This window comes from Arvicanthis niloticus, chromosome 10 (genome assembly GCF_011762505.2).
Source record: "Arvicanthis niloticus isolate mArvNil1 chromosome 10, mArvNil1.pat.X, whole genome shotgun sequence".
Lineage (NCBI taxonomy): Eukaryota > Metazoa > Chordata > Mammalia > Rodentia > Muridae > Arvicanthis > Arvicanthis niloticus.
Window position 1 is genome coordinate 40597271 of NC_047667.1, and position 27425 is coordinate 40624695.

Below are 27425 nucleotides of genomic sequence, written 5' to 3' on the forward strand. Positions count from 1 at the left end.
ATAATGAATTAAAAGAGGAGAAAAACAGCCCAGTATTAGATTTTATTTGAATGGGTGGACTTGGGCAGTTATAACAGCATCACTTTAAAGAATCTGGTCACAGGCTCCAGACAAATACAGTGAAGTGAAATGTGAATACAGAATAATTCAAGTCATAATTATTCTCCGCACTACAGTAACATGATATGAATGGGAATGTCTTCTTCAAAATAAACTCACAACTTAACACACTGTCCTTCCAAGTGAGCAAGAAGGAAAGCAGGTGTTTTCCCAAGGCACTTCAGCTCAGGAACTGTGGGCCCCAGCACAGAGTTCAGCTAGAGTAAACAGATGATATTCCAACTAGCTCAATGCACATTCAGTCTCAGACACCAGAAACTGGACTTCTGATGTTCTTCAAAGGTTTTGAGCAGCCTTTAGGAAAATGCAGCTTGCATCGCCGCTGCTGAAATCCGTGTTGTTAAGGGTTGCAGTACTATTAAACACCCATCAGGGAGAATTCTGAGCAGCTCCACAGACTAATTTGTCCCATTGGCTTAACCACATCTTGACGAAAAAAAAAAAAAAAAAAAAAGCAATTTGTTTAAGATATGAAGGAATGCCTAAAGTGAGATCCACGTGGAAAGGTGATCCCAGGTGCCTACATCTATCCACAGAGTTTTCTCTAGTCATAACCAGCTGGTTCCAGTTACAAATGCTTCCTAGAATAAAAATACGTTCCCTTTGGCTGGGGATATGATTCAATTGGTAGCATGCTTGCTTAGCACGCAATGAGCCACCCCACTGAGTGGGGCAGGCCTGTGAACTCAACACTTGAGAGGTGGAGGCTGGAGGATCAGAAGTTCAAGGTCATTCTTGGCTACCTAAGGGCTTGCCTGGCCCTGACGTTTCAGGATCTAAGGTGGGTGGGGGAAGCTCCTGGGTTCTGCCATTAGGCGATTCAAAGGAGCAATGGGCGGGATCAGATGTAGGGCCCCGCCCCTAGCCCCGCCCCCGCATAGCGCGCTCCGGGCGCGCTTGCACCTGCCCTCATTTCCCGCCTGCGCACGTGCCCGCCCGCGGAGCGCGCACCTGCTGCGCCGTCCCACGAGGGGAAGGCGGCCAACGGCTGCGGCGCGGACATGGAGTCGGATCCCACGACCTCCGAGCCCGAGGCCGCGGTCGGGAGTGTCAGTTCGCCAGCGGAGCAGGCCGTCCTAGCCACCCTCCGGGACTCAGCGGCTGCGCCCGCCAAGGGCCTCATGTCCCCCGTGCGCTCGGTAGTGGCCTCCCCGCGTCCCGTGAAGGGCAAGGCAGCACGGCGACGGCTCCAGCTCCCGCCCGTCTCTCAAGCCGAGACAAGTGACGAGGAGCCCGTGCCCGCAGTGCCTGAGGACCAGGAAGAGGCGCAGCCCCTGCCACCGATCTGCGCATCCCCTATGAGGGGCATGTGGCGCAGCGAGAAGGTGGCTCTGTACTGTGACCAGGTGCTACAGGGCTCGAAGGTGCGAGGCCACAGAGGGGACAGCTCGGGGAGGTTTGGATCCTTCCCATAGCGGGAAAGCAAATCTGTCTCTTCAAAACAGTCTCCGATTCAAGGGCTTCAGAATGGACACCTTGGCCACCTTAGTCGTTGCCCAGACCCTCAGCTCCTGCCCTAAAGGAGATGACTTAGCCTGTCATACAAAATTGTCAGTTAAAATGACACCTCCTAAAAGATGAGGCCATGGAGGGCTCATCACAGTCTGGGCATACATCTCACTATCCACTCACACACTTCAATACACATAGTTCAGTGTCCGCATACCCTAGTGTCCACACGTCTCGTTAACACACCCCAGTTTTTAATACATCTTAGAGTTCATGTGGTATTCGGTAGCAGTAGCAATTTTGGCCCAAACATGAAGCTAAGTTTACACGAGAATTCTAAAAACGGGCTTGTTGGTTAAGACCAGTTGCTGGTTTTGCAGAGGGCTCAGTTTTCCTATCCCAGAATCCACAGGTGACTCACATCCATCCTCCACTCCCGTTTCAAGGGATCCCAGGTCCTCTCCTGAGCCTGCCCAGGCATCAGGTGCAAAGGTGGTGTGAATACACGGATGCACATAAAATAAAAACAGATGTAAGATGTCCCAAGAATGATTCCCAGTCAGCAAGTCAAGGTGTAGACAGATGTTTTGTATGGAAGGCACCTGGTAACACCAAACAGAACATTAGTATACTTTAAAAAGTAGTACATTTTAATACTACTTTTTAAAGTATAGCAGAAGAATTTGTGTACAAGTATATTCATTGCAGCAGTGGTTATAAAAACGGCTGAGCGTGGTGACTTGTGCCTAGTTTCTTTTATCCTGGTTTTGTTTGTTTGTTTGTTTTCTTTTTAGACAGAGTTGTCCTGGAACTTGCTATGTAGACCAGGCTAGGCCAAGACTCAAAAAGATCCATCTGCCCATCCCAGTACTTGGGAGGAGGCTGGAGCCGGAGAATTGTGAGTTTAAGGTCAACCTAGGTCAATCTCAATAGTGAGATTTTTGTTTCAATAGTAAAGAAATAGCTGGAGTTTTAGATCAAGTGGTGGCAGAGTGTTTGAAGCACTGTGTTTGATTCCCAATACTGCACGCATGCCCTGCTTTTATTGACACAGTTCCTGCACTCCTGGAAAAAAAAGAAAGGACGGAGCCATAAAGAACTACAATGAGGCAGGCATCATGGCACACCCCTGTAATCCCAGGATTTAGGAAGAAGCTGAGGCAAGAGATGGCCCTGAGTTTGAGGCTAGTGCGAGCTACCCAGGAACATCCTATCTCAAACAAAAATAACCCACAAAGAGCTTCTATGGCTTCACACAGTGGAGAGCTATGCAGTTGTATATTCATGCTTATACTATAATTAAGTTAAAAAGCAAGAAGCCCGGAGGTGGACCTGACGGGTGGGTGGGTGAATAGACACAGAGAAAAGTTACTGAAAGGAAACAGGGTGTGAGGTCAGCAATGCTCCTTCTTGCCAGATTAGGGCTGATTTTAAAGCATTGCTTTTGCATTTCCCATATTATTATTTCCTCTTCCTCCTCCTCCTCCTCCTCCTCCTCTTCCTCTTCTTCCTCCTCCTCCCCCTCCTCCTCTTCCTCTTCTTCCTCTTCTTCCTCCTCCTCCTCCTCCTCCTCCTCCTCCTCCTCCTCCTCCTCTTCTTCTTCTTCTTCTTCTTCTTCTTCTTCTTCTTCTTCTTCTTCTTCTTCTTCTTCTTCTTCTTCTCTTTCTCTTCTTCCTCCTCCTCTTCTTCCTCCTCCTCTTCTTCCTCCTCCTCTTTCCTCTTCCTCTTCTTTTCCCCCTCCTCCTTCTCTTCTTCCTCCTCCTCTTTCTTCTTCCTCTTCTTTCCCCCCTCCTCCTTCTCTTCTTTCTCTCCCTTCTCCTCCTCCTCCTTCTTTTTTCCTCCCTTTTGATTTTTGAAAGACTCTCACTATGATGTCCTGGCAGCCTGAATCTCATTGAGTAGTCCAGTCTAGCCTTCAACTAGTGGTGACCCTCCTTCCTTTGTCTCTGGAAAGGGGAAGGGACAGATGTCCCCACCATAATGACCATGTATTTCTTGTGTTTCTGATAAGGTTTGCTTATCTTAGAGACAGGAGAAATTTTTAATTTTAAGAACATCATCTCCATAAAACTCAGACTGCATAAATGACCTATTTTTGGTCAAATATTGAGAACTGGAGGCCAGGCCTGCTAAAAATATGTAGAAATATTTGTACAAATTGTTCCATCATTGATTATGGTCTAATGAATTTCATAATAGTGTAGATTACTTACTCTTTAAATGGCTGACTTTAAATTTAAAAATCAAATGGGCAAATATTTACTTAGTATTTAATACACTTCTTGTTTTATAAAATGGAATGCAATTTAAAATTTTTTATTGGATATTTTATTTACACTTCAGATGCCATCTCCTTTCCCCACTTCCCCTTCCTAGAAAACCCCTATCCCATCCCCCCTCCTCCTTTTTGCTTTCATGTTAATCAAGGGCTTTATAAGTTTGGTAATGCTCAATAACAAGATGCCCATACAATCAGAAGTGTAACCCAATACCCAACCTAGATATATCAACTATCTTTGACTGGCGGAGACACGAGAACATCTGCCTCCATGTTTCTCTCTCTCTCCCTCTCTCTCTTTCTCTCTCTCTGTCTCTTTCCCTCTCCTCTCATAGCTCATCTCCTCCTCCTCCTCTCCTTACTCCTCCTCTTCCTCTCTTTACTCCTCCCACCTTAGCTCCTCCTACACATCACCCTTCCTGTTCAAATAAAACTTTTCTCTCAAATACAATTAGAGCATAACTATACCAATTTGTGTCAGTAAGGTACAAGATAGACCTAATACCCAGTCCATTTTGTTGACTAACCAGAACTGCTGTCATCTCTCCTAAAAGACTTAGTTCTGAACCTGGCTTTTTTCTTGGCTTTAGAATGAATGTCAGCTGAAAACCATCCTCTCAAATCTTTTCTCAAAGTAAATAGCCAGGATTGGCTATGAGACCATAAGTCTTCAACCCCATCAGAAATCCAGAATGACTGAGTTAACTGAAATTATGGGAAACACAAAGCATAGCTTCTAAAACTTAGCCGAAATTTAAAATTTTTATGTGCTGAGTTTTTTTGTTTGTTTGGTTTTTGAGCCAATCTAGGCTGGCCTTGAATTCACTTTGTAATGGATACGGCCATTGGACCCAGTTCTCTGCATCGACCTCCTCCGTGCTGGGATCGAAGGCATGGGTCTGAATGTTTTAAGAGTCAATGCCATTTTTCAAGTTCATCAAACATTCCTATGGGTTTCAAAACTGCTGTTGTGATTTCCAAAATCACACTCTTTCTGCCCAGTGGATTAATAAGCTACCTGAAGACATAGTGAGTGAATAGATCTCTTTATTTTTTTCATGTTTATGAGTTACTGTTAAACACAGTTTTAGTTTAAAATATATGAATTTTCAGATTTTTCACTGTTTAAGGCAATATTGGTTATATTTTCAGGTAAAAATATTTGTTACAAGCTATTATATATTTATTTAAAAGACTTAATTCAATTAAAAAATTATCTGTGTGTGTATAAGAGGGAGGAAGAGAGAGGTGTCACAACACACTTGGTTGTCTCTGTCTACCTGTATGGGGGGGTTGGGAATTGAACTCGGATCTCAGGCTTGCTCTACAGCTCTTCCCCCTCAGAGCCGCCTCTCCAGGTGCGAGTGGTCGTCTGCACAGCTGTGTCTTGTCTCTCATTAGGCAGAAGATGCAGACGAAGCTATGAGTAAATACCTGTCAGAGAAGCTGAGAGTGAAGGACAGATGGCTGGGAGTCTGGAAGAGTAACCCGGAACTCTTCTTTGAGAAATACGAAGAGGCTTCCATCCCTTTTGTTGGTATCCTGGTCGAGGTACGTTTTCCTCGATTGTTTGTTGAATGAATTAGCAGCCCCTGTTACGACAGAGCTGTGAGTCTGTTCATCTGGAGCTGCAGCACTCATACAGATATCAAACTGGGCGTGTGGGAGGCGGCCGAGATGCACACTGGCGTAGGTTTATTGGGGACAGTTACAGTGAGCTAGGATCTGCTAGCACTGAACAATAATCATTAGCCAGTTTCAGTTGCCCAAATACGGTAAAAATAACAAAAATGTGTTTCTTGCCCGGCATGAACTCCCAACACTAGTGAGACAGAGGCAGGCATTTAGAAGGCAGCCTGGTCTACATAGTGAATTCCAGGATAACCAGGTGGCACAGAGAAAACATGTCACAAACAAACCAACCAACCACAAAAATGTATTTCTTGAAAAACTAATAAAGTTGGGCTTTTACAAATGGCATACTCCATCCTCTGATTTATCTGAATTTCGTATACAGCCGTTGAGATGAGGAAATAAAATGAGGGAACTGCTGTCAAATGTGACCTTTTTAGTGTGACTGACCTACAGGCCACACCTCAGCTTCAGATGCATTAGTTCACAGGCTGGAGGGTGTGGCACATTGGAATCATAAGGCCCTTAAAGGTAATTATTCTTTTATTGAAAAAAAAATTTTTTTTTTTTTTTTTGGTTTTTTGAGACAGGATTTCTTTGTATAGCCCTGGGAACTCAGAAATCCACCTGCCTCTGCCTCCCAAGTGCTGGGATTAAAGGCATGCACTACCACTGCCTGGCTTCTTGTATAGAAATTAATATCAATATTATATTCAATGACTGGTGCTTCTATCCTCCAGATTTTTTTTCAATTTTTTTTTTACATTTAAAAAAATTGTACACGTGTGCACACTCGTGCTTGCATGTCTACCACAGCAGGTATGTGGAAGTTCAAAGACAACTTTCAGGAGTTGCTTCTCTCCTTCCACTGTGTGTGTTCTGGAGCTCAAAGTCACAGAGTTAATCATTGGCAAGCCCCTCAGCCACTGAGCCATTTTCATGACCTAGATCCCCTAACTCTGTAGATCAGAAATGTGCTGTGTTGGGGTTGGGGATTTAGCTCAGTGGTAGAGCACTTGCCTAGCAAGTGCAAGGCCCTGGGTTTGGTCCTCAGCTCTGGAAAAAACAAAACAAAACAAAAAAACAAAACAAAACAAAAAACCCACAAAATAACAGAAATGTGCTGTGTGCCTAATGGAGCTGGTAGTGAGGTGCAGACAGAACGGCAGACTTTTCTAGAAGCAGGGATGGGGAATCTGTTTCTGTGCCTTTTCCAAACTTTAGAAGCTTCCTGTGTTCTCTGGCTGTGGCACCTCTCTCCATCCTCAAGTTGACACTGCAGCACTGTGGAGCTCTTCAGGCCAGAAGGGTTGTTCCCTCTTAAGGGACTTATGGGACCTGGCTGGGTCATCCAGAACAACTTTCATGTCTGTCCTCCAGTGTAATCTGCAAGGCCCAGTTTGCTGAAATGGCAACACAGTCACAGGTTCCAAAGATTAGGGCCCAAGCATCTGTGTGTGTGTGGGGGGGGGGTGCATTATTTTACCCACCACAGTCAGACATTGAAGAACAGAATTTGGAAACAATACTTGTGTTTCTTTCAGAGGACTCAGGTTTGATTCCCAACACCCATGTGAGGCAGCTTGTAATGGCCTCTAACTCCACCTTTAAGAGGGATCCAACACCCCACCCCTGTGGGCACCTGCACTCACCCATGCTTGTAATTCAAAGTACAAAATGGCTTTTTTTCAAGGTGGTGGTGCTTTGAAGGAGAATATCCCCCATGGGCTCATGTGTTTGAACACTTGGACCTCAGTTGGTGGCACTGTTTGGAGAGGTTATGGATCATCCAGAAGGTGGAGCCTTGCTGGAAGAAGTACATACCTGGAGACAGGCTTTGAGAGTTTACAGCCTCGTCTGAATTCCAGATCCCCTAGCTTCCTGCATGTAGTTAGAAATGTGATTTCATCCAGCACCCCACTGCCATGCCTCTTGCACAACCTAAAACTGCAAGTTCAGATAAACTCCTCTTTCTATAAATTGTCTTGGTCATGGGATTTTATCACAGCAACAAGAAGTAGCTAGCTAATACAGGTGTTCACAGTGCCGCTTATGAAATTTAAAAACTTGAGTGGCTGGCAAGCTGGCTCAGCAGGTAACAGCAGTTGTGAACAAGCCTGACAACCTGTTCAATCTTGGGGACCCAAAGTTGGAAGAAGAGAACCAATTCCACAAAGTTATGAAGCTAAATCTATTATATTAAGCCCAAGGACTTTTAATGTCCTTTTGGAATGGTCTTTCATTTACAAATGATATAATGTAAACAGTATTTCTTTAAACATACCTTGACCAAAGGCAGCTGGGGAGCAGAGAGGATTTCTACATCGTGGTCCATCATTGGAGGAAGTGAGGACAGGAACTCAAACAGGGCAGGGATCTGGAGGCAGGAGCTGATGTAGAGGCCATGGAGGGGTGCTGCTCACTGTCATTTGCCCAGCCTGCTTTCTTATAGAACCCAATACCGTCAGCCCAGGAATGGACCTACCCACAATGAACTAGGCCCTCCCCAACTGATCTTAATTGAGAAAATGCTCCATGAACTTACCTACAGCCTGATCTTATGGAGGCTTTTTCTGAGTTGAGGATCCCTCCCTCCTCTCAAGTGAATCTAGCTCGTGTCAAATTGGCATAAAGCTATCCAGCACAACATATTCTCTTTATGAAACTTTAAAGCTAGTGCCTTTAAGGAAATGCTTGAAGCCAGGCACTGTTGTGCATGCCTTTAGCCCCAGCACTCTGGATGCAGAGGGAGATGGAATTCTGAGTCCAAGGCCAGCCTGGACTACAGAGTGAGTTCCAGAATAACCAACCATGGCCACACAGAAAATCTCTGTCCAGAAAAACCCAAAATAAAAAACAATAATAAATACATATTAAAAAGGAGGTACTTGAAAAACTGTTGGTATTTAATGTCTATCCAGAATTATTCAGTATGTTGGGTGCAAGAAAAGTCATAAGAATTTAGAAGAATCAACATTGTGAGTAGCTCATACATGAGAAACCTTGGTGGCTTTTGTGAATATGCAGTTACCTACTGTATTAACATTTTCTCTAGGTGACATGTAAACCACGCCAGAACTTGTCATCTTGTTTCAAAGTGACAGTTTCTGTGGCTGAGCCGTTTTCTTCTAACATTGCAAACATCCCAAGGGACTTGGTGGATGAGGTGCTGGGGGAACTGGAGTACAGTGCACCTCTCCTGGAAGTGTATCCTGTTGAAGGGCAAGATGCAGATGTCCGAGACATTGCTTTGGCCTTGGAAGTTGTAAGGTAACAGGGCTTTCTTACTTCTACAGTTAGTTTTTCCAGCAGCTTGTTGATGCGTAAGCTTTGATCATACTAACACCTTATATTTATTGATTTACTTGAGACTGATGGATTAAATTTACCTGTTCTTTTTTTTTTTTTTTTTTTTGGTTTTTGGTTTTTCGAGACAGGGTTTCTCTGTGTAGTCCTGGCTGTCCTGGAACTCACTCAGTAGACCAGGCTGGCCTCGAACTCAGAAATCTGCCTGCCTCTGCCTCCCAAGTGCTGGGATTAAAGGCCTGCGCCACCACCGCCTGGCTAATTTACCCGTTCTTAATTAACACAATACGTGTGTAACTCTGTTGGTTACAAATTACATAAGTATTAGATATTGGAAAAGCTCTGCCCTGTTTTTATCTTGTACTTTATAAAGCCAGATGTGGTGGTAAATTCTTTTAATCCTAACAGTAGGCAAAGACCGGTGGGTTTCTATAAGTTTGAGACCAATTTGGTCTATATAGTGAGTTCCAGTCCACCCAGGGCTATATAGTGAGACCCTGTCTCAAATAACTAAATCTTAAATTTAAACACACACACACACGTACACATACACACACAAACCCCCAAATTCTAAGCTAGGTACAGTGATAGACATCTGTGGTCTGAACATTGGAGCAGTAGAGGCAGGAGGACCCAGAGTCTTAGGGTTCATCAGCGGTGTAGGAGGCTGAAACCCAGCCCCATCTTGTGACACCCTATTTCAAAGAGGAAACACATTCCAGACAGTTGACCCACTTGTATTCGTGTTTGGTCATCTGTCTTAGTGTCCTTTCTAGTGTGGTGATGAAACACTGTAAGTGCAAGCAGCTTAGAGGAGGAAAGGGTTTATTTGTCTGACACATCCTGTCATGGAAGTGAAGACTGGACAGAAACCTGGAGGTAGACACTAGGGAGGAGGGAGGAGCGCAGGAGTGCTGCCTGCTGGCTCCTGAAGTCTCCGCTTAACTAGCTTTCTTAGACCACGGTGAGCTGGGCCCTCACAGCAGGTAACAATTGAGCTGATTCCCCACAAACATGCACACAGGCCAGTCTGATCTGGGCAATCAATCCCTCTACTGATATTCCTTCCTCAAGCGACTCTAGGCTGTGTCAAGTTGATAGTTAAGTAACTAAGAGAGCATCTGAAATATGTTTGATTTCATTTTTTTAGCATATGAGGACATTACAAACACGAGATGTCAGTGTACACAGTGTGATTGGTTGTTATGAGCTGATGTCATTTGAGCAGAGCTAACTGTGAACAGAACTATTTATGACATGTTTGTTTTTCTAATGTTATTTTCCTGTACATATTGTGTTAAATCTTACAAATTATTTCTTTGTTGAACAAAGTCATAGCTCAAATCTATGAAATTTTAAAACTTGAATTTTATAATCTTACTTCAGAAACATAATTTTTTCCTTTTCTTTCTTCCTTCCTTCCTTTCTTTTTTCTTCCTTTTTTGTTTTATTTTGTTTGTTTGTTGGTTGGTTGGTTTTTAGAGACAGGCTTTCTCAGTGTAGCCCCTAGCTATCCTAGAACTCACTCTGTAGACCAGGCTGTCCTTGAACTCAGAGATCCACCTGGCTCTGCCTCTCTCTGCCTCTCTGCCTCTGTGCTGGAACTAAAGGCGTGCACCACCATCACTACCTGGCTCTTCTTTTCTCTCTGCTCTCTTCTCTCTTCTCTCTTCTCTCTTCTCTCTTCTCTCTTCTCTCTTCTCTCTTCTCTCTTCTCTCTCTCTCTCTCTCTCTCTCTAGTTTGTTTGTTTGGTTTGTTTTGAGAGAGTTTTTTTCTGTCCTACATGTCCTAGAATTTGATTTGTAGACCAGACTGGCCTCAAACTCAGAAGTTCTCTTGCCTCTGCCTCCCATGCTGGGACTAAAGGCGTGCGCCACCACCAACCAGCTATTTTCTTACCTTTTGTAACCTAAAATATAGTCCAGGCTGTTTAGTTTTAAAAGTTTGATCTCTTATTATTGGTTCATTTATAGACTAGTTAAAATTATTTTCTTTAAGAAAATGAAGATTTGGGCTGGGACTATAGCTCACGGATAGAGTGCTTGCCTGGGATGTGTGAGGCCCTAAGTTCAACTCCTACTCTGGCAAAAATTAAGGTGTGGGGAGATGAAATTGAGGGGTCGTGGAGATGGCTCAGGGGGTAAAGGTACTTGGTGCTAAGTCTGACAGTGAGCCCCATCAAACCTGAATTCAAAGCCTAGGACTCTTATTGTGGAAGGAGGATCCAGACTCCCACAAGCTGTTTTCTGAGTTACAGTTGCACATTGTGGTGAATACAAGAGAGTGCACACAGTAATTAAATGTAATTTTTTAAAATTAAGAATCATTAAGTCTTGGCATGAAATTTTTTAGAAACTTCTGAGCATGGTCTACATGCTGTTAGTCATGGTCATTCTAATTTGGTTTATTGTAGGTTTTTTTATGATTTTCTTTGGAGAGACTGGGATGATGAAGAAAATTGTGAGAATTATACTGCCCTTATTGAAGAAAGAATTAATCTGTAAGTAGAATGGGAAAAGGCTGAGCTGCTTGGGGGCGGAGGAGCATGTAAAGTTCATGTCACCTTCCAGGTGGTGTGATATACAGGACGGGACCATCCCCGGCCCCATCGCGCAGCGCTTCAAGAAAACGCTGGAGAAATACAAAAGCAAGCGCGTGGAGCTCATCGAGTACCAGAGCAACATCAAAGAGGACCCGTCTGCGGCCGAGGCCGTCGAGTGCTGGAAGAAGTACTACGAGATAGTGATGCTCTGCGGGCTGCTGAAGATGTGGGAAGACTTGCGGCTGAGGTAGGGGAGGGTCTGTCGCAAGGGTCGCAGACGAGTGGAGCACACGGGCACTCTGCCGTGCTAGTTTCTGGCCCATAGATTAGCTTGATTAAAACAGTTTAGGAGGCTGCATGAGACGGTGCATACCTACAACCCTGCCGATGGAGATGGAACCAGAGGGTTGGGAGAGAAGCAAGCCTGAGCTAATCATAGGAGGCTGTGTCAGAAACAACAACAAAATAGTAATTAGAATAGTAATAGCAATGCCTTGTTAATAAGTTAAGTACATTGGGAAAATATTGTAAGATTAGCTATTTCTCTTCTCATCAAGCAGTAAGGTGATTCAGTGAACCCCAAAGACTAAGTCCGAGTCAGAGACTGGTAAATGTGTGTTTCTGCAGGAAAAGAGGCATTACTTTGAGCTGGTGGGAATGATAAAGTCAGTGCTTACACTGAAGCTCTCCCTGCTGGGAAAGAGGACACAGAAAGAAAAGTCAACCGAGAGAGGCCAACGATCTAGAGACCGTTCTGCTCAGAGGGCAGCGGGCTGTGGTTTTATAGGTCACATCCTTAGAAGCAAAGCAACCTGCTCACAAATGATTCTAGAACCACGGGGGCTGAGCAGTTGAGAGCACTTGCTGTGTTGGCAGAGGGCTGGGATGTAGTTCCCAGCACCCGCGTCGGGTGGCTCAGAACCTCCTTTAACGACAGCTCAGGAAGTGGCTGAAGAGGTGACCCCCCACTTCTGGTCTCTGTGGCATTGCACTCAGAGACACATATCTACACACAAAGACAAAATAAGCCTTTAAAAAAGGAAATATATGTCCCAAAACTTTATTTCTCCGGATCCCAAGGCACAACCCACCTCTGCTTTGTATAAGTCTACAAGAGTAGATTATGAAAGAAAATAAGGATCTCTCTCCTACTGTGATGGGAAGTCAGAGGGATGAAGGTTAGAGTGGGTTATATGCAGATTTCTCCATTTTAAAGAGCAACCCTTAAAATGCAAAGATTTTAGAATGTAATGGTTTAAACATCAGTTATCTTAAAGATCTCGTTGGCCATGTGTGACAGTGAACCACTTATTTTAGCACTGAGGTGGAGGCAGGAGGATCTCTGTGAGCTGTGGGCAAGGCTAGTCTACAAGTACAGTTCTGGGCAGCCAGACCTACAGAGGATACTGTTTCAAATAAATAAGGAAATGAGAGGGCTCTGTTCATTGCTCTCCAGTTGCTCACTTCTCTTACATGTGTATGGTTTATAAAACATGGTAGCTTACAAAGTGAAGATAGGTTGAGTTTTCTCTACGTTAATTTATGCACAAATATTTTTTACTATAGAGTTCACGGACCTTTCTTTCCGAGGATTCTGAGACGTAGAAAAGGGAAGAGAGACTTTGGGAAGACTATAACCCATATTGTAGCCAAAGTGATGACCACCGACATGGTAAGACTCACCTCCCGAGTGTCCACTCAGTGTGTGCCACCTAGATAAGTGCTGACAGTTCTTCACAGACTGCGGCCTTGTTGCCAGTGAGCAAGAGACACACCCACAAGAGAGGCTGCAGTCAGGGAGACATGAAGTATTGGCTCTCCATATATTTCATAGATTTCAAGATGAAGATACAGCCAAGTAAAGAGGCAGCCACAGCCACAGCATAGACTACTGAATACTGTAACAGGATTCTGTACAGGGCATGTGTGCATGGCCACAGGTCAGAGGACGTTGACAATGCTGGCTGGGAAGACTAACCCAACTGAAACCTGGATTGTGCATCAAATGAATGAGCCCTGAGTGGATATGTTTAGCCAGCTTCTGAACAAATACAAGTTGTTAATCTCCACCTAATTTGAGGCTTAACAGCATTTCACTTTGAGCTATTGTGCCTTGCCTGGCCCCAGCTCTAGCCTGGCTTTCATTGTCTCCAGGTGCCTTTGCCCTTGTGCTGACCTCCCAACGCACTCCTGCAGTATCTTATCCCTATTTATCAGTCTCTTGTTATAATGTCACTTGTATACGTTTGTGATCCAAAGCACATATGCAGGTCTGATATTTGTTCTAAATCCAAACCTACTATTGCCTGTTACTCTCAAGTATGTCAGCTCCCATCTGCAATTCAATTCAAGATCGTATGCACTGGGTTGTTCCAGCATGTATTTAGTTGCTAATTATAATTTTTCAGGAGTTATGTGAATAGTCCTGATCACCTTCACACACACTGTAGCATTGCACCCAGTGACCTGCAAACTTGTTTCTTCCATTGTTCAGAATTTGATTTCAGTAACATTTCCACAGAAAAAGTCTTTCTGGGATTGAATGTGGCAGTGTTATCTTCAATCCAGTACCCAGGGAGACTGGAGAGGAGGATCGTGAATTCAAAGGTATCCTGGGCCTCATCTTGTGCAGCTGTTGAAAGGGTTGTGCCAGGGGGTGAGCCTTCTCTACCTTGGAGAGTGTGTTACATTGTTAAACTCAATTACAGCACCACACGTTCCCCGTCTGGCAAGTGTAATGGTACTTTCTGTGCCTGTCTTTTTGGTTTTGTTATTTTTAAGGCAGAGTCTTGCAGCCCAGGCTAGCCTAGAACTCAAGGTTCTTTTGCTGCAGCCTCCAGAATGCTGGAATCAAGGATGGTTGCTCGTGCCTGCTGTGTGGCTGTCTTTTTTTTTTTTTTTTTTTTTTTTTTTTTTTTGGGTTTTTCGAGACAGGGTTTCTCTGTGTAGTCCTGGCTGTCCTGGAACTCACTCTGTAGACCAGGCTGGCCTTGAACTCAGAAATCCACCTGCCTCTGCCTCCTAAGTGCTGGGATTAAAGGCCTGCGCCACCACCACCCAGCTTGTGGCTGTCTTTTGAATTCTGTTTCGTTATAAATGTGTTTGCCTCTCATCCAATCACCAGGCATGATCTTGGCACATTGTAGATACCAAACAACAGTTTTTGTTGAATCAATAAGTTAGTGTCTGACAGGAAAATAAGGTAATATGAGAAAGTCAGAGAAGTCTGCCCAGGTTGGGATGCAGCACCAAGGGGAGTGTATGGAGAGATCAGGATCAAGGTGAGGTAGGCTCATCCTGCTTGCCATTGAATCTATCTCGAGTGTTTTCTCTGTTCTATTACATTTTATTTCTTTGTGGAGGAGGGGACATGTGTGTCACAGTGTGCATGTGGAGGTCAGAGGACATCTTGTGAGAGTCAGTCTTCTACCATGTGAGTCTGGATGTTGAACTCAGTATCCATGGCAACAAGCGCTTTCACCACCTGAGCCACCTGGATAGCTCCTGGTTTCTATTATTTGTAACAAAAGTGTGGTTGTTTTTTCTGGAAAGTGAGTGTACTATATTTTCAAAGATGTATTCCTTCCAACGCATCCATTTCACCCACTGCTTGTTGGCTACCACCCTCTGTCACTCCTTAGAAATTGTGCAGCTGAGTCCTTTTCCTCAGGGAAGAAAATTCTAGTGTTTTGCCTATGCTGGTAACAAAAATGTTGAAAATCTGTGGCAAACTTACTGCCATTGGCATTTTTCACATGGCTACATGTGACCACCAGTTAGTTGGTTTCAGTCTGAATCAAGTACAACTTTCCTATTTTTCTTTAGTTACTTGACTTTTGGTGGTATACTACAATTCATTCTCTCTCTCTCTCTCTCTCTCTCTCTCTCTCTCTCTCTCTCTTTTGTTTTGTTTTTCAAGACAGGGTTTCTCTGTATAGCCCTGGCTGTCCTGGAACTCACTCTATAGACCAGGCTGGCCTCGAACTCAGAAATCCGCCTGCCTCTGCCTCCCAAGTGCTGGGATTGAAGGTGTGCGCCACCACCATCTGGCAATACAATCCATTCTCAACTTCAAGGCCATGGAGATTTACTTTCTTGCCTTATTCTAGGAGACTGATGGGTTTTCTCTTTTGTGTGCACACACTTGTGTGCATGTGTGTAGGCATGTGCATGTGGAGATGCTTGTGTACCTGCATGTGGAGGCCAGAAGTCAGTAAGAGATGTCTTCTCAGTAATCTTCATTTTTTTTTCTTCTTCAGATAGTCTTTTCATAGTATGAAACCAGGCTGGTGTCAAACTCATCAAGTTGTGGAAGAAGACCTTGAACTTCTGGTCCTTTTGTCTCTCTGTGAAGTGCTAGGATCACAGGCATATATCACAATGCCTGTTTATTGGTACTGAGGACCAAAGACAGTGCTTAATGCATGCTAAGAGCCTACCGTACCATCTGAGCTGTATCCACAGTCTTTCACTTGGTTTTTGAGATAGGGTGTCTCGCTGAACGTGGAGTTCTCTGACTGGCAAGGCTGGCTGGCCAGTAACTGCCAGGACCTTCTTGTCCCTGCAGTGTGGGGATTACTGCTTTGGTTTGAATACATTAGTGCTAAACGCAGCATCACCAATAATGTGTGATTGTTGCATTTAGGAAAATAAATTAGGCCGGGCGGTGGTGGTGCACGCCTTTAATCCCAGCACTTGGGAGGCAGAGGCAGGCAGATTTCTGAGTTCGAGGCCAGCCTGGTGACAGAGTGAGTTCCAGGACAGCCAGGGCTACACAGAGAAACCCTGTCTCGAAAAACCAAAAAAAAAAAAAAAAAAAAAAAAAAAAAAAGGAAAATAAACTAAGAAAGCACTTCCCCATGGTGTAAGTTAACCTAGAGTTAAACCAGATTTGTGTCCTCTACTTCTTTTTTTTTTTTTTTTTTTTGGTCTTAACATCATTTGTTGAAGAGACCTTTCTTTCTGCCTTGAATTGTCTTGACATCCTGTTGACTGTTAGCGGGGTATTCTTTCTCTAGCCTGTTGTTTGTATCCCACTAATGATGTCTTCCTTCTCCCAACACCACACTGTTTGATCAGTGTGACTTCATAGTAAGTTTTGAGATCAGAAATGTATTTTCAGTAGCTGTTTGTTTTTGGCAATGTCAAATGCAATTCCATGTGGATTTGAAGATAACTCCTTGCATTTCTGCAAAGAGTCCTGTAGAGGGGCTGAAGAAACAGCTTAGTAAAATACTTTCCAGGCAAGCATGAGGACCTGGGTTCTATCCACAGAACCCATGTTAAAAAATAAAAAGCTGTGTACTGGGGCACAGATGAGGCCACCAGAGTGGGCATGTGTTTCTTGTGTTCCTCATATGGTTTGCTTATCTTACAGACAGGAGCAGATTTTGATTTTAAAACCATCATTACCCATGCATGCTCTTTTGTTGATGTCGTAGTCTTTGGGAGCTTCAAGGTTAATTGCCACTTGTTTTTTTTATGGAGTTGCCATCCCCTTCAGTTCCTTCAATCCCTTCCCCAACTCTGCCATAGGGGTCCCCAACCTCAGTCCATTGCTCGGCTGTGAGCATCTATATATGTCTCAGTCAGCTGCTGGTAGAGCCTCTCAGAGGACAGCCATGCTAGGCTCCTGTCTGCAAGCACAGCATAGCATCAGTAATAGTGTCAGGGTTTGGTGCCAACCCATGGAATGGATCTCAAGTTTGGCTGGTCACTGGATGGCCTTCCTTCAGTCTCTGCTGTTTTTGTCCCTGCATTTCCTTTAGACAGGATTAATTCTGGGTCAAAAATTTTGAAGGTGGGTTGGTGACCCTAACCTCCACTGGGGTCCCTGTCTATCTACTGGAGGTGGTCCCTTCAGATTCCATCTCCCCACTGTTGGGCATTTTGGCTAAGGTTATCCTCATTGAGTCCTGGAAGCCTCTCACATCGCAGGTCTATGGAACTTTCTAGAGGTTCCCCCCTAACACCTACCCCAAAAAGCTGCATATTTCTATTCATTCTCCTGACCCTCTGGGCTTCACCCCTGTCTCCCCCCCCATACCTGATCCGGCCCCCCTTTTTCTCCTCTCCCTCCCCTCTCCACCAGGTCCCTCCCTACCTCTGCATCCCGTGATTATTTTGTTCCCCCTCCTAAGAGGATTAAAGCATCCTCACTTGGGCCTTCTTTCTTGTTAAATTTCTTAGTGTCTGTGGGTTGTATCATGGGTGTTCTGTACTTTCTAGCTAATATACACTTATCAGTGAGCACACACCATGCATGGATTTTTTTGGTCTGGGTTAGCTCGCTCAGGATGATATTTTTTAGTTCCATCCATTTGCCTGCAAAATTCATGTCCTCATTTTTTAAATAGCTGAACAGTATTCCATTGTATAAAGGAACCACATTTTCTGTATTCCTTCTTTGGTTGAGGGACATCTGGGTTACCAACCAAAGAGCACACACAGGCTGGTTAGAGGCCCCCAGTACATATGTAGCAGAGGACTACCTTGTCTGGCCTCAGTGGGAGAGAATGCACCTAATCCTGTAAAGACTTGATGCTCCAGGGAAGATGGATGAGGGGGGCATCCTCTCAGAGGCAGACGGAATGGGGATGGGGTGAAGAACTCTGGGAGGTAGGGACAGGGTGGTGGGGGCAACATTTGGAATTTAAATAAGTAATATAGTTAATTAAAAAGACAAACATCATTATCACTGGGTGGTGGTAGAGTATACCTTTGATCCCTACACTTCAGAGACGAGGTAGGTGAATCTTTGTGAGTTTGGGAAGTTTGAGACCAGCTTGGTCTCAGTGAGCTCCAAGAGAAACAAACAAAACAAAACAAAACAAACACTAAGGTGAAGATGGTTGTATTTGCTTATAACCTCAGTGCTGGGGAGATGACAACAAGCACCTGAGATTTACTGCTAGCCGGCCTAGCCTGGCTTACTGACAAGTTCCAGGGCAGTAAGAGACCCTTCTCACTCCCTGTCTTACTGGTTACTTAGGCATGGTGGTGTGTTGTGTGTTCACTGCTCTAGTTAGCAGTGTGACCTAGGAAATGGAGCCAAAAAATGAGGTGGGTTTTTTTAAAAAAAGTTTTATGTATTTGTTTGTTTATTTTATGAGTACACTGTAGCTGTCTTCAGACACACCAGAAGATGGCATCAGATCCCATTACAGATGGTTGTGAGCCACCATGTGGTTGCTGGGAATTGAACTCAGGACCTCTGGAAGAGCAGTCAGTGCTCTTAACTGCTGAGCCATTCCTCCAGCCCCCACCCCCCACCCCCCTGCTAAAGTCTTAAGCAGTAGACTCAGACAATTTATATTCTGAGAGTTGAGAAAGGTCACATAAGTAAAGTATATAATCCCAAGGACCAGGCAGACAAGCTGCATGTGGCAGAAACATGGTTTTCCATAGAGGCATAGAAACAAATGACATAGGCAGTTGTAGTGAATAATCTGAAGTAAACTCACTCCTATCTTCTGTACCAGAGGAGGGCCCAAAAGCACATTCCTGAAACAGTGCCATAGCTCTTAAGAAACAGATCTCAAGACTCTATTCTTGGAGTTTTCTCATAAACATTCAGAATTCTCCTCACATGAATCCACTGTTGGACTGTGTACCGACAGTGGTGCATGCCTTTAATCCCAGCACCAGGGAACAAAAGCAGGAGGTCCTCTGTGAGTTCAAGGCCAGGCTGGTCTACCTAGCAAGTTTCAGGTCTGCCAGGACTACACAGTGAGTTGCTATCTCAATAACCAAACCAATGCATAAGTAAATAGCATTGCTTTTCATGATAAATAATGAAGTTCCCTCTATCCCTAATGCAAGTCTTCAGTACTTTTTGTTTGTAACTTTAGAATTTCCATACATGAAATTGTGTGAATTCTCATAATACTGAGCTCTAAAGCAAGAAAGTCAGGGCTAACAGTGGTTCAGTAGGTAAGAGTACTGAAAACCTGAGTATGCTCCCCAGAACACACATGATAGATAGAAACAGTTGCCACAAGTTGTCCTTCACACATGTGTACACACATATACATACATAGCACACCATACCACACACACACAATCAACTAAAATAAATGTTAAAAAACAAAACAAAAAGTAACTGGGCACAGTGATACACATGATCTCAACATGAGACAGGGTTCAAGTTCCAGGATCACCTGTATGGCTTAGGGGAACTTTGATTTAAGGACAAAGAAGAAGAAGGGGAAGGAGAAGGAGAAGAGGAGGAAGCTGATAATGAAGATGAAGAACAGGAAGGAGGGGACTGTGAGGAGGAGGAGGAGGAGAAGAGGGAGGAGGTGGTGGTGACAAGAAGAAAGAGTTCAGTGTTAGTGTCATTTGCCTCATATTTAAGGCTTGACCATGGCACTCCCCTACAACCTTGAGCTGTTCATTTAATTTCACTGCTTAAGGTAATATGTAATATTCAAAATGTTTTCTGGCCTATAATCCATACCCAGCACTTGATAGAGGATTAATGGTCACCAGATGAATGCATACTCTTTAGGTCAGTCTTCTGGAGAGAACGACTTGTCCAGGAAGCGTGCTCAGGTGCTGGTGAAGGTGCACGCCTTTCCTTTCCTTTTCAGGTAAAGAACTTGTCTTCAGACACACTTCTCCAGCAGCATGATGATCTGAATCTGGCTTTGGACAGTTGCTATAGTGGAGACATAGTAGTCATTTTCCCAGGAGAATATCAAGCTTCAAATCTTGCTTTGCTGACTGATGACATCACTATAAAGGGTGAGCAGGCAGTCCTTTACAGTTTTTCTTACAGCAACATAGGTTAGCCAAACTGTGTACTTAGAAGCTCACACGGTAGAATGAGAGAATGCACTCCCTAGAGTTCTCTTCTGGTTGGTTGTTTTGGAGGGGGGTTGTTCTCTTGTTCTACCGTGTGAGCACTAGGGATAGAACAGAGACCATCAGGCTCGGCAGCAAGTGCCTTTACCACTGAGTCATCACTATGGTAATTGATTATGGATTGGAAAGCCAGTTAAGATGTAGTGCATCTTCTGTCATAGACATTTGTACATAACTGTTGATTATATGAAAATATATGAGATTTAGAAGCTGGGTAGGTATGATGTCTCATGCTTGTAATCCCAACACTAGGAGGCTGAGCCATGACTTTAAAGCCAGCCTGGGCTACATAGTGAGTTTTAAAACAGCCTGGGTTAAGAGTAAGAATTTATAACTTTGTAATTGTTATTTATAGTTATTATTACTATTATTACTGGAAATAACTAGTGGAATGAGTATGTTGAATAAATGCTGCAAGGGTAGTTAGGTTGATTATAAACATAGGTTCCAACATCAAGTCATCAACTTAATTTCCAAAAATAATTTTATAGGTGTGGGTGGGGAGATAGCTCAGAGGATAAAGGGTTCACTGTGCAAGCATGAGAATCCTGAGGTCCCCTGTGCCATGCGACCAGGAGTGGCAGTGGGCACATCGGTAACCCAAAGCTAGGTAAGTAGTGACAGGTCCTGGGACTTACTGGCCAGTTAGTCTAGTTGAAACAGTGAACTCCACATATAACAAGAGGCCTTCTCTAAAGATGACATAGAAAGTAGTGGAGGAAGATACCTGATCTTTACCTCTGGCTTCCGCACACAGGTGAGCACAACTTCATATCTACATGTGTATGTGAGTATGCACGATTGCATTATACATTAATAGCCAATTAGTTGATAGTGGATATGTATGTGTGTGTGTATAGTATGTCTTGAAGGAAATAAACAGTAATTATTGAATTACTAAAGAACTTGGAAATTTTAGACTACTAATTTGTTTTTCTCTATGTATTAGGAGTTGGAAAGAGAGAAGAAATTATGATCACTTCTGAACCTTCGCATGACAGTTTTGTGGTATCCAAGGCTGATAATGTGAAACTAATGCAGCTTTCTTTGATACAACAAGGGACAGTTGATGGCATTGTGGTGGTAGAGTCTGGTCACCTGACTCTTGAAAACTGCTTGCTAAAGTGTGAAGGGACAGGAGTGTGCGTTCTTACAGGGGCTTCACTGACGATCACAAACAGTGAAATAACTGGTGCCCAGGTACTTCCTTCTATAACAGTGTAGCTTTATATGACTGTAAGTAACAATTTGGAGTCATCCTGACTTGAAAACAAAAGGTAACAGCCAGGCGGTGGTGGTGCACGCCTTTAATCCCAGCACTGGAGAGATGGAGACAGGCAGAGTTGGAAGCTAGCCTGGTCTACAGAGGGAGTTCCACAACAGCCAGGACTGCACAGAGAAACCCTGTCTTGAAAAACAAAAACAACAACAACAATAAAAATCTCCCAAAGATAAGAATTATGTGCATGTTTGAGTATGGGAGTGTAAGTATGCACCTCTCAGGGAACACATGTGGAAGTCAGGGACAACCTTGGGTATGAGTTTGTTCTTTCTACCTTGTTTGAAAAACAGGACGTCTGTAATTAAAATTGTCTAATTTATTTCTCTGGGGTTTTTGAGACAAAGTTTCCCTATGTAATAGCCCTTGCTAGCCTGGAGCTAGCTCTGTAGAACAGGCTGGCTTCGAACTCACAAAGATCTGCCTCCCAAATGCTAGGACTAAAGGTGTGAGCCAGCAAGCCCAGCCTAAAGTTGTTCTGTTGTTGTTGTTGTTGAGTGCGTTCATTTGTGTGTGTGCGTGCATTTGTGAGCTGTGTGTGCTCTGTGTGTGAGTAACAGATCAATTTTTAGTAGTTGATTCTGCCTTGCTACCATGAGCTCTGGGCAGAACTGTTCACTGCTGTTACACTCACCAGGTTAGGGTACTTTGTAATTGTCTAGAGCTTATCAGATGTTTACAGTACGATTCATAACAGTAGCAAAGTTACAGTTAGGAAGTAGTAACAAAATAATTTTATGGTTGGGTATCATCATCCCATGAGGAACTGTGTTAAAGGTTACTGCGTTCGAGAACCACTTGTCTAGATTTCTGTTATCTCTGCCTCCCATAGCACCATAGAAGCACCAGGGCTACAGACAGCGTGCTTTCCTGCCTGGCTTTGCCATCAGTTCTTATGGTTTGGATTCAGGTTCCCACGCTTATAAGTGCTTTTCCCCAGCCCCCAAAAGACTGTTTCTTAGCTTTTCACAAACTAGAATAACTCAGAAAGAGGGAGATAAAGGGCTAGAGAGATGCCTCATGGTTGAGAGAGTGCACTGGTCACAAAGAGAATCTGAGTTTAGTTCCTCTGCAGAACCTGCTTCAGGCAGTTTACAACCACATGTAACTGCAAGTGACCCAACACCTTCTTCTGTATTCTGGAAGCACCTGTGTTAGTATAAACATGTGCCTGGACATACATAAACATGCATAACTAAAGATAACATTTTTTTTAAAGGGAGATATAACAGGCATGGTGGCACACTTAGAATTCCTGCTCCCAAGAGGTGGAAACTTTTTGTAACTTGTGTTGTCTGTTTTGAATTTCAGGGTGCTGGTGTTGAACTATATCCTGGGAGCATAGCCATTTTGGAAGGGAATGAGATTCATCACTGTAATAATCTCAGAACCAGTGACAGTTCAAAAAGCACCTTAGGTGGTGTTAACATGAAGGTATTGGTTTTTTGTTTGTTTTAAGACAGGATCTCACTATGTAGCTCTGGCTGGCCTGGAACTCTATGTAGACCAGATTGACGTCAAACCCACAAAGATCTTTCTGCCTCTTTCCCAAGTGCTGGGGTTAAAGGTGTGTACCACGAATGGCTTGTCTTAGCTCTTATTGGAGAAATGTTCTGAGAGTTTTAGGTAGGTCAGGTCTTAGTTTCTTTTCCTGTTGCTGTAATAAAATACTGTGACAAAAGCAACTTGAGAGAAAGGGTTTATTTAGCTCACAGTTCTAGGATATAGTTCATCATAGTAGGGTCAAAGCCACAGGAGCCTGAGGCAGCTGGTCACAAGAAGAATAATTGAATGCTTATTGTTCAGCTTGATGTCTCCTTTTTATGAAGTCTAGGACCTAGCCCCAGGGAATGGTGCCCTCTTTTAGGATGGATATTCCCACCTCAATTAACCTAATCAGTATAATCTCTCACCAGCATAGCCAGAGGCTAAATAATCCCTCATAGATGTGCCCAGAGGCTTGGTAATTCTGTCCAGTTGAAAATTAACACTATACAAATATTAAAATAGCAATAATCTTATTCAAATGCTATTTGTATTTGAAAAGGATTCCTACACATAATAAAACATCATAAATGATAGCTGATGTGAAACAAGCCTATTCCTGCATATTTCCACCTCTCCAAGGTGGAGATTAAATTTAGGCTGTTATGCACACACGTCAGCCCTCCCACTGACAGTGTCCCAACTATCTTCTGAGACAGAGCTGCCCTGGCTGGCCTGGGATTCTATAGCCTAATCAGGCCTCAGATTATAGTCCTCATGCATTAGCCTTCTGAGTAACTGGGGTCACAGGCCACCAGGCCCAGCATAAAGTAATTCTAAATGAGAAAAGAGGTGGGCTTTGCTCTTATGTAATAGTCTTTTCATTGACTAGATATATAATACTTTCTGGTAAGTAAAGCAAATAGACTATTGTAGGCAGGTCTGTATTCCTAGCATTTAGAAGCTAGGAAGATCAGGAATTCAAGATCTTTAGCTATACAGTGAGGCCAACCTAGGTTATATATGAGATTCTATGTCAGCTACCCCCAACTCAAAGCAGCAAATTAAGAATATGTTAAAACACGTTTGAGGTAAAATGTAGTGTATATGCCTATAATCCTAACACTCAAAAGGCTGAGGCAGGAGAGCTGGTGTGAATTCCAGGTCTGCCCAAATAATATAACAAATAGCAAGCTAGCCAGAAGTTTATAAGACTATCTTGGAAAGAAGGAATGGGAGAGGAGAGAAAGAAGGCACATAGGAGGGAAAGAAAAGGGAGGAAGGACAGGAATAACGGCTACTTTTGGCTTGATGTGGTGGCACATACCCTTAATCCAGTTACTCTGGAGGCAAAGGCGGATGGGTCTCTAGAAGTCGGGCCAGCCTGGTCCCAGTGAGTTCCTGGTTCCAGATCAGCCAAGGCTATTATATAGTGAGACTTTGTCTCAAAGAAAAGTATCAGATTTTGGATTTCCAGATAAGGATGTTCAGTCAGCACCAGTAGACCACCCATGCCACCAATGCCCCCTGAGTTTTCAATAAAGTCGGGTAACTGGTTGATAAGGGGGAAAAGTGTACATGGGAGCACTGTAAGGTCAGTTATTGAAATAATTCTTTCTTTCTCTCTTTCTTTCTTTCTTTCTTTCTTCCCCTCCCTCCCTCCTTCTTCCCCCCCTCCCCTCCCTCCCTCCCTCCCTCCTTCCCTTTTTTCCTTCCTGAAGTATTTTTCAGTTAAAAAATTTTAAATAAATTTAAAAGGATTAGCTTGCATCAGGACCACTTTTAACTATTCTTGAAGAGGTACAACCTAGTTACTAATTCAGTAGGTCTGGAGTAAAGACTGAGAATTTGTTCTTGTCAGTTTCCAAAGTGATGTTGAAATTACTGGTCACTAAAACATAAACCCACCGATCAACATGACCATAGACTAGCACAACACTGACACCACCTGGTGGGTGCGTGGAACTGCAGCATCCTGATGGTCAGCGTGCATAGAGCCAAGAAAGCAGAGGCAGGAGGATGGCAAAGTAAATAGCAAGCAAAATCCAACAACACCCTGCAGGTCCTTGAGCCTTATTCCACAGTATGATTTAAACTAGATCCCTGCCAAATCCCCTGTGTAGTATGTTCATGTTAACCTTTTACCTGAAACTCCATTATTATCACTGTTCTTCAAAGACGTGGTTACTGTAATGAGCATTCTAGTTGAGTGGCAGCCTGTCTTTTTATCAAATCATGCTGTTTCATTGGCCTATTGTATTTTTCCACTTTGTCTGTAGTCATTTTCATGTTTGATCATGTTACAGATGTTAGCAGGCTGTGTCCCCTACCTACAATTTATATCAGTTTAGGATAAAACATGAAAAAAAAAAAAAAACCTATACTTTTTCATTCACATTTGTAGTAAGGCTGATGAATGTGAGGAACACACACTTGTCTGAAGCTAACTGTTGTAGCTTTAAAGAACCCTGTTGACTCCAGAGTAAGTCTCAGTGCCATCTTATGTTAGTGCTTGTTGTCTTTGTATCAAATCACTTAAGAGCTGATTTCCTCAAACAATTTAACAGGTTCTTCCAGCACCCAAACTGAAGATGACTAACAATCATATCTACAGCAACAATGGCTATGGAGTGAGTATTCTTCAGCCATCGGAACAGTTCTTTATTGTAGCAGAAGCAGCTCTCAACAAAGGGGCTGCTTCAGGAGATAAGAAAGATGACAAAATGCTCTCCAAAGTCATGCAAACTCTGAACGTGGAAATGAACAACAACAGGATAGAAGCAAACTTAAAGGGGGATATTAGGATAGTCACTGGATAAAGCATCTGGATAGGTGTATTTTATAGTTCAGGAATGTGATAATAAATGATTCTTGTATCTCAGAAATTGTAGTTTTAAATTCAAAGATTAAAATGCTTAAACACTTTCATTCAATTACTTCTTTTAATGTGTTGTATAAAATTCTAGCTTTATTAAGATGAGTCATATGCCAAGGAATTTACTTGTAGCTGAGGGCCTGGCATGTGCCTATAATCCCAGTACCAGGGAGATGGAGTTAGTGGCCAGCCTGAGCCATTTTGGCTAATTAGGTTCACCTGGATTATCCAGAATATTTCCCCATTTTAGGGACCTTAACCAAAATCACATAAGCAAATTGAGTCTTGCCATAATAAAGACAATCCCGGAGAACTAGTATCACTATTTTGCCTACAACCTGTATTTCCTCAGCCAAGGAAATCTAAATTCAGTGGGATGTTTCCCTGATAAGGAGCAATACCCAACTTGGATCTTTGTGTGTGCATTCCAACCAGGGACAGAACCCTGAGCCTTCCATGTACTAAGCACACATTCTACCATTTGACATCTAACTCCCTCTGCTGGCTAATGTTTTGTCATCTTGATAAGTAAGAGGAAGAGGACCTCGATTGAGTGGTTTTCAAGACAGGGTAACAGCCCTGGCTATCCTAGAACTCATACTGTAAACATTGGCCTTGATCTCAAGAAATCCTCCTGCCTCCCAGCCTTGAGTACAGTGATTAATGGCTTGGTCCGACGCACCCAGCTGAGAAAAGTCAGCTGATTGATGTAGATGGGTGATGGGTGATGCCACTCCCAGACAGGTGTTCCGGACTTAGGAAAAGACTGAGCAAGGCAGTCCTTTCCTACAGCTTTCCTTAATGGGTTCTGCTTCAGTCCCTGCCCTGACTTCCTTCATAACCCACTCCACCAAGAAGCTTTTGACCAGTTTCCATAGCAATAGAAACCCCAAGGTACCCCCCCACCCCTTAACCAAAAGGGGATGACTTCATATTTCTCTCCACATATGCACTGGCTTTTAAGTTGTTTGAAACCCCCATCCACTCTTTGCTAACCCCACAAAGTTGATGTTCTGGGCACTAAGAGATTACCAAGGTCTTTCATACAGCTAAAACCTGAAGGATCACCAAGTCTAGACATATGCAAGGCTTTACTCAGTAGTTCGCTTCCATTTGTCCCAGCTACAATTAAAAGGCATACAGATCCACCCTTGCACTTCCAAACAGTAATTTAAACCTAAAACCTCCAAACTCAGTAACTGTTTTAGAAGTCAAAAACAATTTTATTAGCACCAATAAAAATTTGTGTCCTGTGACAGATGTTAGATTTCTAGGATTCCTTTTTCCCAAAAGAACTCCAGCAATTTACTGGAAATTAAAAATTTCAAAAAGTATCAAAAGCACCTGTAACTTTCTTACACTTTGTAATACACATTAATGGGAAGAACTGGCCAAGCTCTTCTCTGCACCTAAACACTTAGAGTTCACCTTTATTCATTGCCTAAATAAATGTGTCTTAGAGTTTCTATTCCCGCAGAAAACATAATGACCAAGCAAGTTGGAGAGAAAAGGGTTTATTCAGCTTACACTTCCACATTGCTGTTCATCACCAAAGGAAGTCAGGACTGAAACTCAAGCAGGTCAGGAAACAGG

The 27425-nt window shown here is 43.4% G+C and overlaps 1 protein-coding gene across 1 annotated transcript; it reads left to right on the forward strand.

Annotated features, from left to right (window-relative positions):
* Window positions 1–1065: 1065 nt before the first annotated feature.
* On the forward strand, window positions 1066–25890 carry Shcbp1l (SHC binding and spindle associated 1 like). The gene is made up of 10 exons (XM_034513388.2): window positions 1066–1484; window positions 5249–5398; window positions 8535–8749; window positions 11200–11286; window positions 11357–11575; window positions 12895–13000; window positions 19920–20073; window positions 21143–21393; window positions 22784–22906; window positions 25525–25890. Exons 1-10 carry the CDS (start codon window positions 1122–1124, stop codon window positions 25774–25776), a joined length of 1920 nt encoding a protein of 639 aa, XP_034369279.1. The 5' UTR covers window positions 1066–1121; the 3' UTR covers window positions 25777–25890.
* The last annotated feature ends 1535 nt before the right edge of the window (window positions 25891–27425 follow it).

Bases quoted from the DNA above. Each gene is read 5' to 3' on its own strand.
- Shcbp1l (XM_034513388.2), top strand. From the start codon at position 1,122: ATGGAGTCGGATCCCACGACCTCCGAGCCCGAGGCCGCGGTCGGGAGT. The intron at 5,399-8,534 runs GTACGTTTTCCT...CATTTTCTCTAG, and splicing joins TTGTTGGTATCCTGGTCGAG to GTGACATGTAAACCACGCCA. The intron at 11,576-12,894 runs GTAGGGGAGGGT...TTTTTACTATAG, and splicing joins TGGGAAGACTTGCGGCTGAG to AGTTCACGGACCTTTCTTTC.